General features: G+C 42.7%; 1 protein-coding gene across 1 annotated transcript in view; it reads right to left on the reverse strand.

The window, feature by feature from the left end:
- The window catches only part of cdk6 (cyclin dependent kinase 6), a 39,039-nt gene extending 26,303 nt beyond the window's left edge, over nucleotides 1-12,736 (reverse strand). Inside the window, exons 1-3 of the mRNA XM_026155989.1 lie at nucleotides 11,659-12,736; nucleotides 10,450-10,808; nucleotides 4,904-5,039 (exon numbers count right to left, since the gene is read on the reverse strand). Coding sequence (XP_026011774.1) covers nucleotides 4,904-5,039; nucleotides 10,450-10,673 — 360 coding nt within the window. The 5' untranslated portion in view covers nucleotides 10,674-10,808; nucleotides 11,659-12,736. The remainder of the gene's footprint in view (nucleotides 1-4,903; nucleotides 5,040-10,449; nucleotides 10,809-11,658) is intronic.
- Between the last annotated feature and the right edge of the window lie 672 nt (nucleotides 12,737-13,408).

The raw sequence follows: 13,408 nt of genomic DNA on the forward strand, positions 1-13,408 counted from the left end.
GGATGTTGATTACATTTGCAATATGATTACGTCTGACCTGTTGGATCGTCACTTCCGAAACAGTTCGTGCTAACTGTCTACACAAAGTCTAGGCTGCAAAACCTTGCACAGCTACAAAGATTTGAATCCATTTCTCCTTTGCCCTGAGCAACGAAAGGCCAGAGTGACAACAGCCTGCAGTGAAAAGCATTGTGGTACGGAGGGAGTTAACTAGAGGAGGCCTGCGTCTTTTCTCGTCGACTGTGGCAGATGTTTGATAACTGACACACACACACACACACACACACACACACACACACACACACACACACACACACACACACACACACACACACACACACACACACACACACACACACACACACACACACACACACACACACACACGATAGAGGCAGAAAGAGGCCCCTGCTTTGTACAAGCACAGATCTCTGTTACTCAGCAGCTGTCCTGCTAGATTTAATTGGCACTCGCTCGTTTTTTTTTCCCCTCTTTTTTTTCTTTCAATGCCCCAAAGCTGACCTCAGAAAATAGCCATAGGCACCGCATCGCCCACGACACAAAGGGGAAGGTAAACTGGCATGAGCAGGAATGAACAAAGCAAGCTAAGACTTGTTCTTTTCAAATAGGAATACTCTCAAACAGGTGCCACACCTGTAAACAAAAAAACAAGTCATTCCAAGGGATTGTGATCAGGTAGTTTTGGCAAAGGCTGTTTAAGTAAATAAAAGTCGAGGGAGTGGTATTTCAGGTTGAATCCTAAGACCAACTTAAAAGTGTGTGTGCGTGTTTCTTTTTTTAGCCTCGCTTACATGTAGCACACAGCAGAAGAGCTTCAGGCACCTTCTCTGCTGAAAATACTTCATTTGGTTTAGGTGAGATGGGGGCAACACCTGAGTAGACCCATTTGTTCTGGACAATTACCTGGTCCGTGCTCAAGCGGGCATTAAGCAGACTTCGTATAAAGGGAGCTGCAAGTTCAAGTCTGTTTAGCGAAAAGACAGAACGATCCCCACGGTTGTGCTCTTGGATCTCCGATCGGGTACCCTCTAGAAATAGCCAAGGTTTGCGATCCATGTTTGAACACCCCTTTCTACAGCACCCATACTCCCTCCTACTCACAAGACACCCCCCCCCCCCCAAAAAAAAACCAACCCAAAAAGCACTCCGCCAAGACCTCACAAGTGACATGGACCTGAGCCCGCAGCTCTATTCAGTGGCCGACCAGCTGGTGAGTGAGTCAAAGGGGTCTGCACACTGAAGCAGAAAACATTAGCGAGCAGTGTGGGGCTGGCTGCTGTGCGGGCCACAGAGGAGGAGACAGGGCACCCTGCTCACAATACTGTGCAGATGGGGAGTGATGTGAGTGTGTGTGTTTGTATACACAAACTAACAATGTTCCCCCTGGCTTGGTGCAAGTATGAGCGCATCCATTTCCAAATCCCTGTGTATGTGTGTGTGTGTGTGCACCTCGGTCTGTGTGAGGGTGCATCAGTGTGTGGGTGCCCTCTGACCAAGGACAGGCAGGATGTATAAACAGACCTTCCTTTCTACATCTCCATTGAGCCATGACCTCCCGAGGAGGGCAGCAGACAGACAGGACCATAGGACAGAGGCAGGCAGTTGGTTATTTTGTGTCTGTGTGTGTATATACAGGGTGGGGGGGGGGGGGGGGGGGGGGGGGGGGCTGACACAATAGCACGGCCCCCCCCCCCATCAGTTCCTCTGTGCTTTAAATAGCCATTTCACCATGCTTCCTTTCAACAGCATTTCCTAGTAAATACTAATTATCTCACAAGTGTGACCTTTGGACAAACACATAAACAGTCTTGGCCTCCGCGGCCTGAGTGTCATCTTCTCTGCACTATCAGGTAGAGTCACAGCTGAGTAATGCAAAATATTTCAGCTACGTTCTACATGGTCAATATAACCACTGACAGCAGGCAAACATTAAGTTTATGCATACAAAAATATCGTTTATAACTTCTTAAAAATATAAAGGCCACTTGTGGCACAAAGCGATCCACCTCCCTCAAAGCTGATTCCAGCTGCAGAGAGATAAAAGTGGCTCACACAACTGTCTTCAGCTGGCAACGCTTCAAACTAAAAAGCTCCACAAACAACTTGGCCAGGAGGAAATAAATAAATAAAAATAAAAATAAATAAATAAATCACACAAAAAAAAGCAACAGATCTGACCCTGAAAAAAAGAAAAAAGAAAAGAAAAAGAGGTCCAGGGAGGGAGGGAAAAAAAGTAGTCAGCCCATGCAAAAAGCAGTCAAAAACATGGCTTTCTGAGTGCGCCTCCTTTTCTAATGCAAATGTAGCAGAGGCAGCCATATTGTTTATTGTAGCCAGGCACAATATGGGACATCTGCCGGTTAGCGTTAGTGTAATTCCCTCCCCATGCTTCATTAACCTCTCTTCTCCCCCTTCTTCATGGACCCACAGAATAGAGTTGTGGAAGCTTGGATGATGGTGGCGGAGGAGGGTGGGCGAGCCCCAAGCGGTGGCCCGGCTGACGAGCGCTGAGGTTGGGGCAACCTGGCTGCTTGATGTCCTTCCAGCTCATTTGATTCCTGGAGGAGGGCCCCTTGCATCAATGACCATGTGGTGGGTCTCGAGCCTGAGTGGGTGGTGTTGGGCGGAGGGCTGAAGTGGACAGGCTAGGTCAGGGTGGGGTGCTTCGTGCTGCGGTAAGACCGACTTTGAGAAAAACTATGCCTCTCCTTTCGGAGTTTAGGGCCACTGGTTGAAGGTAAATGTTTTTTCACGGTTAAAGGTGGACACGTTCACACTCAAGGGTAACTGCCATTTAATCAGATGGGCACCGGTGACACACGTCTGGACTGGGATTCAAAATCTGGAGTTGTTTTGGGGGGAGGGGATCCCCTTCGAGTTACTGTGGAGTGTCCACTGTCCCAGCAATAACACGGGATGGTGCCTGGCTGCCTCTGTAGCATTGTCGCTGTCCTTTTGTTCCTTGAGGCCTCAGCTGTTAGGAGAAAGCAGAGCCTGGGAGGGGGCTTAAGGGGTGGCCACATTGTTCAGAGCCCCAAAACGCCTCCTCAAACTTTTCCAACGTCAGATATGTCCAAGCATGGATAGCGTAGATGGTTGGACGGGTTGACATCTTATAAAACTGGCAATCCCACAAGTAAGCCTACTTCAAGTATTGTCAGGCCAGGTTTGCAGAGTTAAGAAAGCTGGCCGAAATGTAACTTCTCTGTCTTCTTTCCTTTCCAGTACAAACCACTTCCTCATCTTTTCTTGAATACTGAGCACAACAACACAGGCTTCTTAGTGGAGGTATGTACCAGTGTCCAGATGTTTCAACACGGCTTCAAATGTGAACAGACCGTTGACACATCTTCACACGTGGTCTGAGACTAAAAGAGGGGAGCGCTTGTTCACTACAGTCGTATTCAGTGCAGTAGCCTCTACACTGCCACAGAAAGAATCTGAGTCATTCGGGGTTTATGATCAGTCCTTTCGTTGATTAATTCGTTGAGTCCTATGCGACAAGTGGTCAGAGATCTGCAACCATTGGTTCGGCCATTTAACAAGACAAATAAGCAACAATCTTTTGATAAAACTGCACATTTTTACTCCATCCACTGGCACTACAATTATTAAGGAGTTGTTTTTAAATTAAATTAGCTAAATTCTAACCGAGAAAAGGACCTTTCTTCCCACCCTTTACTTCCATTAAATCCCCTTGGGCTATGTCCTTATTTTCAGTTTATTAAAAAAAATATATATATAATTAGTTAATACAGCTTCATGGGACTCAAAACAACTGACTAGCTAATAAGGATTAACCTTCTGCTGAAACGGACTCAAAAACTGAAAGTAGCTATACATAATGATTGTGAAAATTTCTGAAGCGTCGAGTTTCCAGAAAAACGCTGCAGTATTATAATATCTGCTGCAGACGTGATCGGCGCACACATCACAGAAACCACAGTCTGTATCAACTTCGGCAAAAGTCATGGGAAAGCCTCAGGTGTGATCTACCCGACTCGTCTACGCTTGCACTGCATCCCACTGACGGCGCGGCTCGACACAAAGCTTTCACAAGCGAACCCAGGCCCGGGGTGATGATCAGCGGTTGCCGTAGCACCCGAACCTCTACGTTTCAAATTTGACACTTCAAACTCTCGAGGCTCCTCTGTCTTAAAAAAAAAAAAAAAGAGATATACCTTTCCAATATTATTCATGACACATCAACTGACCTTGGGGTGAAACCCGATAAAGATCTTTTTTTTTTCTTTTTAAATGTTTCCCACACGAACTCCACTTTAAAAAAAAAAAAAAAAAAAAAGAGACCATAACAGAGGAAAGGAGCTACTTCCGACCTTTTGGCAAAGTGTAACTGGATGCTCAGTGGATTTATTTAACAAATTTCCCTATTCAACAACTTTTAGCACACAACTTAGAGGGCTCTGTTTTCAAAGACACACATGGAAGATTTTTAAAACTGGCTCTGTGTCTGTAATATTGTGTAAAGTCGGAGAGAAGGGTGAAAATAGAGAAGGCAGGGATCCTTTAATTTGGAGCCCATCTGCCACATGTGCTGCCCCTCAGAGTGCCCCAGTAACTCTGATGTTGGAGGGAACTGCTCTGCCTTCTGGGTCTCTGGCCAAGAAAACCCACTCAGAACCATAGAAACATGGCTGTGTTCAACCAATGCTACAGCCGCAGGAGATTAACCAGGCGCTTCCTATATACACTTCAAACAGAAATAATATTTAAAATAAGCCTCCTTGGGGGGTTTTTTTTATTGGAATATTGTGCAATAGGCAAGCACACACACATTTATAGTGATCATTAAAATGGAAAAAAACAAAACAAACTGCATTTACATTCCACTGTAAACCTAAATTAGAACGACAGCGGTTACCTTGATGGTCTCAGGCGGTACTCCAGGGTCAGGAGCCTTTTCCAGGTAGGTGGTCAGGTCCTGATCTACATGCTCAAAGACCAGAGTGAGTTTGGTTTCTCGGTCAGTCCGAGAGACTGTGCACACATCAAACAACCTAGGATAGGAGAACAGATGGACCAGATCAATACAACTGATTGAACGGGGGTGCACTAGGCTAAGCTCACTGCTGCTACACAAGGTAAGAGTACATCTACACAACATCAAATATTGCCCACAGGCTCTTATTACTATATAGACTATAATTAATCACCTTCTATAACAGACTGTAATTTAAGATTTCAGATTCTTATGCCCCATCAGTGAAGTAGGTAGGGTACTGCATTTGTTTTAGAGTATGAACACAACAATATATTATTAATATTGTAATATAGTATTTTAAATAAGAAGTTTATGAAACCAGACAACGGTGTAACTAAAGATATTATCAGCAGTGTTGGGGAGTAACGGAATACATTAACTCCTCTCTCTGTCTCTCGCTAGCAAAGTTGACCCAGACAACAAAGTAAAGCTAGTTTTTGGCTACGAGCCCGACACTGACCCGACGTATTAACTTTACTACGGTTTGGAGCCGCAGACCTGTTTTATATACGCGGGAAACAGTTTTCTATACAAGATGGCTGCAAAAAGTGCAGCTTTACCTAATGTCCACCCTACTGTTAGTCATTTTATATTAAGATTTAAAATCTAGTTGGTATTGGTATGGCAAGTATCCTTCAGTAATGGTAATAAATCACACAGCAATAGTACATTCATGTAGTTGTAAAAAGCATGATAATATATTATGTAATCCAAAGTATTCAGAATACGTTACTCTCATTGAGTAACGTAACGGAATACGTTACAAAATGCTTTCTGGGGCATGTATTCTGTAATCTGTAGTGGAATACATTTTAAAAGTAACCTTCCCAACACCTATTATCAGTAACTGATCAGCGTCATTATGATAGCTAAATGTCAGTGTGTTTCCTGCTATGACAAGTGCTAATGCAAAAGCACAACCAGTTTTCTTAAATAGATAAAAAGATAATAATTAAAATGTATTAACAACCTAGCTTTGAATAAAAATGTTCCTCATATTAAAACCAAGAAATGAATCTGTATCTACCACCATCGCCAAGTTTTAAAGAACGGGACTGCTCATGTTTTCCACTGTGTTTCATGACCTTTTCTTTTAACAACACTCAATTGTTTTACTTTTGAAATTAAAAGGTTTTTTCCATTCTCGCTCGATGCAGAAATTGGCCTGATCAACACTTCCAGGTGTTCTTTGTCATATTTATTTCACTCAATAATGTGCCAGATGTTTTAAGTGGGTGACAGGTCTGGGCTGCATGGAAGCCAGTTTAGCACCTGGTCTCTTTCACTGAGCCACGCTGTTGTAATATGCGTAGAATGTGGTTTGTCATCATCTTGCTGAAATCAGTAGGGGTGTAACAATACTTCAAAACCACAGGTTGGTTCATACCTTGTCATTTTTGTGCCTTAAGACACAGGATCGTCCTGTTTTTGTCTTTTGAGATGGTTTAAAACACCCCTATGAAAAAAAATCCTCCAATAAAACCATCATAAAAGCTGGGATATGAACTCATAAATCTGGACCCCCGATTTATCCTATGGGACGATAACAACATCTCCAGCTACGGCCACTGCTTTTTTGCAAGCCTTTTAAAACTTTAAGACTATTGAGCCTTAAACACGAGCGCCTTGGTTTCCCAAGGCGACCAACTAAGGCCAAGCATCCAAATTATGTCAGTAGACCTGCCAAGGAAGGCTTTGATGAAAAGCTGGAAAGGAAAAAAAAAAAAAAATCTATCCAGTGTGTCCTCTTCAAAGAGCACGGGACTACAAGCAGCATTCCTCAACCAGCACTATGACAACTCCTGACACGCTATGGGATGTCTAGTGGAGCCTGCATGCAAAGGCAGCATCTTTCATCGTGACAACATAGAAGACGAAAAGCGCCTTGATGGATCTCCACCGAGCACATGTTGCATTGTCATTAAGGGGGTTAATATATGCAAGAGAGCAAAAACTAAACCATTATTTTCTTTCTCTTCTTCAGTCTACGATATAGTTTTTTTTAGCAAAAAAAAAAAGTTTAAATTAACAGGTTAAAGTTACATTTTAAGTGTTGCTCGTTTAAAAGATATTTTGAGTTATCCTAATATTCAGAGTTTATTTTAACTTTGAGTTGTCCTAATGGACAAGTATAAAATTATTACAAGCCCTAATTAAACTCAAAGTTTGGAAGTTTGCATTAGTTATGAAGACGGAAACTAAAAAGTAAACATTTTCCTCAAAAACTAATTTAGTCCTGTGGAGGAAAAAGTTTTGACTTAAGCTGCCAAAAAACTGGAGATAAAAAAATAATGAAATAAGAAAAGCTCACTGGCTTCATTCATGATCGTTGCTGTACTCGTTATATTCATGAGGTACCGTATTAATCCAGTGTGAAAACATCTTACACTTTAATGCAGGCACTCATTTAACTTACCTACAGTTGTAAAAGCACAGAAAAGAAATAACTAAATCTCCCTGGAAACTTGTTTACTCCTCAGAGAGGCATCATTTGTCCTTGCCAACAACCTGGTAATCAATGGGTTTGGTCATGCTGGAGTCAGAGGAGTGAGTGAGAGGCGATTCATTCAAGGTATTAGTACTGTGCATGATGTCAGAGAATAGAAGGCGCCCTCCTTCTGAAGCACTGGGGTTAAACGCCCCTCACAGCTCGATTGTTGGCCTACAATGGAGGCTTTTAGCAGACACTGAACATATGGAATGAATAATGGGCCTCATTACAAACATCCAGGGGTTGCCTGGAGTCACACAGAAGGCCCACAATGCACTTTTCCTGGCCCTGTGCTGCTTGGCTATGCTAGTTGGCTAAACTCAAGGGTAGAGGAGTTTCTCTGATGCTTTAAAGAGCTGCTGGTTTACGTGCTTTAACAAACAAATGTTGCTGCATAATATGGAAAGCGTCTAGTGAAGCAAAGTGTATCCATCCATAAATATAACTGACCAAAGATCGTTTTAATACTTGCTTACATGTCCGTCTTCCAGTAAGGACAAACCCCCACTGTGGACCCATTAAGCGAAAGCCACAACCATTATCCTCCATTATTCATTGATACGTTGGGGAATTATTGTTAGAGTCACAAGGGCACAAGCCATGCCTCTAAAACATCCATTTAGAGCTTCCCCTTCAATCCCAAAGCACTCGATATTCAGACTAAAACAAGCACAAGGTCAGACCTTGGCTTGTGCCAGCATGTGACGCAGTATCAGAGTCCTGCTCTCTCAGTGAAAAGTCATTACAAAAACCAAAAGAAAATGGCATCTGTGTGCAAAACAGTCAGAAGGAAAACTAGAAAAATATAGCTTCTTTTGTTTTTAAATATGCAGTATTGCCAACTGGCATTGATCGTGCCAAGTGTCATACTGGAGGCCATTTGGATAGGATAGAACAGTACTGATGGGCACATGAGTTTAACTACAGAGACAGTTATGGAAACGCCAGCACATGATCTCACTAAATCAACATGGGAACAGCTTTAATGTGCGTTCACATTGATCCTACAAGTCTTAGAAACTGTACTGGGGGGATGGACACCATTCTTCTGAAAGACCTGGTGTTGTGATGATGATTATGAAGACCAGGCAAAAATCTCCAAAAGGTGTTTAGTTGGGCAAAAAGCCCAAACCCTTGGTGATCCCTGGAACCCTGCAGACAAGGGTCATCCTGGAAGGGATCACTGCCATGCTACAGAAATCACACCGAGAGAAAGTTGGTCTTTAAGGTTGATTTGTGGTCAAATTTCACTCCAAGAAGCCATGTCTCACTTATCAAATACAAACCAGTGGCTGTGGATATATCGATTTAACGAAGGATTTATACTCTGCTGTTTAAGTAATCAGTAATAGACCGTTTGTGCTTAGTCACCTAAGGAAGAGTGGCTCATCGTTTTTTCCTGGCATATCACATTGCATGCATAATTCATTAAATGTGCAATGTAGACCACAATTTCCAACCATATTAACTACTGTTCATCTAGATTTAAATGCAGGCTTGCCAACTGAGGAGTCTTTCTGATGTATTTGCAATCAGTAGCCCTACAATGAAATTGTTCAAAGTCGCTTAGATCTTTTTATCTTCTTGATGCAGAATCATAATCAGCATTACCACGCATGCCAGAACATGGCGGGATGTTTATTTGATTGTTAACTGTAAAATTCAAAACATTTGCTCTTAAACTTTTTATTTATTTCATGCTTTTATTTTGTTTGTCACATTTCTGTAGGCTCTCTAGATCAAATGTATCTCGCTGGTTGGAAAATCATGTATACCCATTTAAAAAAAACAAAAACTGAGTACATACCACATAGCACAGACCATTTTAAAGACTTCGTCCAATGAAAATCGTTACATGCACACGTGTTAACATGTGATTATGGTGTTGTTGACTACTCCCCTTTTGTCATGAGTGCATAAGCAGTCAACGGCATGGCTGCGCAGGCTTGCCAGTTTCAAACACGTGGATTCAGATTGCCAGGGTTTCACATACCTAACAGAGTCATCTTAAATAGGAAAATTAAGCGTTTCTGTTTAGCTTCTGTTGTAACAGTTAAAGAAAAAAAAAAGGTAACTGCTGTTTAAGCAAAACAATTGACTGAGAAATGTTACAACAATCCTCACCTAGTAGGCAACGTAATGTCACGTGGAAACTTAAAGGTTTCACTGAATGCAATGTCTTGTATCAAGTAATCCTGGGATGAGAAATATTTTGAGTGTTCTTAAGAGTATGGATTTCTAAGCAGGTAATTTCAGTTTTGTTTTGTCTTTTTGAAGATATCAGTATTTTTATAAATATTCCAAAATGTGAAAGGAGGTCCGAATGTTGAACGGCTACATTGTATGTCCGATGGAACCTCACATGTCTTCACCATTCCTAATATCAAAGGGATCTTGACCAAGCACCCCTAAACACATAAGCATGCAGGTCTCGCTTCATTCTGCAAGTCAGCGATAATAGAGGCTAGGGTAGTGGAAAACCACCGCTTCCGAAGGATGCTGCTGCATCTTATCTATAGATGAAGATTTGCACACATGAAACATGCATGAGGTGACAAATGTGACTGGTGCCAACCAATCAAGATAAACCGGGGCGGGCTTTTGAACTAAACAGGAAGTTGAGAATGCACAGGTGTGCGCCTAAAACCTGCTGATAGTGACAGCCTCCAGTGTGTTGTTGTGGAGCCTGTGTTGCCTGCAGGAAACTAAAAGGGCCACCAGCTTCAGACAAGTCTGCAAGCAGGCTTTGCCACCAAAGGTCATATGAGCCATCACAGTTGCCACAAGAGACCATCAAAAAGGAAGTAATGTATACTTAGTCTCATATGCATATTTCTTTCACCTCCACCACCACGATCCCCCCACCCCTCCCCTCCATCCTATCTCTTAAACATAAAGCAGGTTGGTTCCCCACCTCCGCTCACCCCTCACTTACCTGACAACATTGGGGTGCTCAAAGGCTTCAAGCTGCCTCAGCACCGCCACCTCGCGGATGGTGGAGAGCGGCATGCCTTCTTCCTCCGTCTGGACACGAACTCTTTTTAGGGCAACAAAGCGTCCCCCGTTCTTCAAATCTCTCGCCTTGTACACTTTCCCGTAGGCGCCTTCTCCAATCTCGGCCACAGGCTCATACTGAGTACCAACACTTTCTTTGTCCATTTTTGCAGAATCTCCCCCCCCCCCCCTTCTTCTTCTTCTCTTGTTGAAAATATTGCGGGGAATCCCGGGAGAGGATGACGAGCCAGACTCTCTTACAAAGGCATTTTCAGAGAAAAAAGTTGGCACATGCAATGCCTAGATGACAGGGAGACACAGATGGGGGAAGACACCATCTTTGTCAGATTTGGTCAAAGAGTGCTCCAGGTAGGCAATAAAAAGACTGTCATGATGTTTTATTCCGACTATCAAAATGAAAAAAAAAAAAAGAAGAAAAGAACCGCTGCGTCCCAAGTTCCACTCCTCCTCCTATTACGCACTGCAGCTCATGTCCTCCTACCTCTAACATAAAACTAATGTGAAAAATAATTAAAATTAATCCCAGTTAACCCCTTTCAAGGCTTGCTTTGCATCCAATAATTTGTCTCGTGCAATCAATAATTCACCCCGCATGCGGTGTTGCTCATGTAATCTTCGCACGAGCTGTCTCGGGTTTGTTTTTTTAATTATTTGTTATCACAACATGCAAAAATGACCATATATTTCACCCGCTTCTTCGTTTTACGCCAGCAACAAGATCAAACTAGCAGCCCTCCCTGTGCTGGTTTGTCAAAGTTTCTCTTTGAGGACACCCAAACTTGCGAGCACGTGGCTGCATTGTCTGAACTTCCTACAGCAACAATCCATTTAAAACCCCTTAAATGTCGCTTTCCGAGCCCGAAACGGTTCGAAATGTGTGAAACGACACCGCATCCGAGTTTCAAGTGTGTTTTCATTAGCCTGGGTGGCTTTCCCGAATTTTTTTCCAATTTATTTTGTGCGTGGACGCAAAGTGTGCCAAATAATGGCTTACATTCTAATAAATCGGGGAATTGATCATGTCACCGTTTAAAACCTCATTGGGTTGCAAAGCAAGCATTGTCAGGCTCATAAAGACACTTTGTTTTGCACAAATATCTGCATAAATATGCCCACTTTCAGCGTTTACCTTGTTTTATGTTGTCAATACAACGTCGCAACGTCGGCATGCCCGGTATAACGCTGAGGACGCTTTCGTGTGTCGGATAAAAACTGCTCCGTCAAATGCATCCCTGTCCACTTTCCTCCATGCCGGGGCCACACAGGTAGTTGACGGTGCAGGCTCTAACCCCCCATCCCCTCAGACTACACCAGCCCAGGCAGACACCAAAATCGAGCGGAGGAGGAGGTGGCGGCGGTGGTGGTGGGCCGTACGCAAACTTGCGCGCACACACTCTCACTTCAAGTTTGTGTGTGGAGGGGAGGGGGTGTATGATTGGGAAGGGGGGGGGGTCATAGGACAAAGGCAAACGCGTGATATAGCCCTCCAGAACCACGCTCTTCTTTGGATTTTCTCCTTTCTTTCTTTCTTTCTTCGTTTTTTTCTTCTTCCATATATCCGCGGATAGGCCTATGCAACTGCAGCCTCGCTCGCCTTGTGTGAGCTCCGTCTCTGCCTGGCTTTCCCACGCCGGCTGAATGTGGCCTGACCCCCTTCAGAGAGGTTTGACACGGAGCGGGGACATTTCCGCATTCCTCCCCGACTACAAAGGCACACCGCCTCCTTTTGCTCTCCCTCGGCCTCCTCGGTGCTTTACCATTCATAGTCCTCTCCGCGGGTTTTGTCTCCTGTGTCAAAACCGGGAGCACGCAGAGATCGGGGAGGGGAGAGAGGAGGTTTGTTAGATGGACGGCCACACTATCTCCCTCAAAACTATTGAGGAGCTCCTGCGGCAACAATGCACCAGCAAGAATGCAATGTGACAAGCTCGCCCTAGATGAGCCGGAGGGGTCAGGTTCAAGGCCCGGTGGCTTGATCTGTGGCAGGGGGAACCCCCCTCTGCTCCGGTGGTCGTTTGCAAGGCATAACTAATGAACCTGTTTGTTTATTTATTTTAGAAGTTGGACATTTCTACAGAGTATCAGCTTCATCTTCACATCAGGATGAACCTCTGATTTATTTCACCTAAAAGGAGACGTTAAGAAAAATCTACAAATCCGTTTTTATGCATTAAAAGAATTATTATTAAGTTTTTTCTGATCTTAAAATTGTACCAGCATCTTCAGAAAGATTTGTAAGTCAATCAGCAAATTGTAGAATTTATCATTAGTTACTGCTTTATTTGAGATTCATGTTAGTCCCCGTTTTTTCTGACATCTGAATATTTTCTTAAAAAAATAAATAAAAATACATTTGTACAGATAAATGTATATATTTATCTTTTATAATTAAATATTAGTAGAGCTAAGTTTATTTTCATCTTCACAACTTATTTATAGTGAATACATATAAATCAAGAATATTAAGAAAATTTAAAGAAACCACTAAAAACAAATTTTAAAAACAAGAAGTAGTTTCAAGCTTTAAAAGCTATAAATTTGACAATTATTATGGTAAATTTCCTCTTTTTTAACTCTCGTGCTTAAATATTTAAATTAGTTTCAAATTCCAACAATTTCATGTAAATGATCAAATTTTTACTTTTTTGTATGAAAGAGTCAAAAATGTATTGTTTTGCTTTTTTCCTTCTACTTCTGGACAAAGTTTAGATGTGACAGCACTTGATGTCAGATTGTCCCAATGAATAGCCAATTACAGGCTTGTAAGTAAGCCCCCCCATGATCATGCTTTCATTGGAACCCATGTTTTCAGAGAGTCATAGATGATCACAAGAAGGTCATTATCCCGGTGCTATGATTTTCATGCAAACTTGTCTTCC

Source organism: Astatotilapia calliptera, chromosome 22, assembly GCF_900246225.1.
Source record: "Astatotilapia calliptera chromosome 22, fAstCal1.2, whole genome shotgun sequence".
NCBI lineage: Eukaryota > Metazoa > Chordata > Actinopteri > Cichliformes > Cichlidae > Astatotilapia > Astatotilapia calliptera.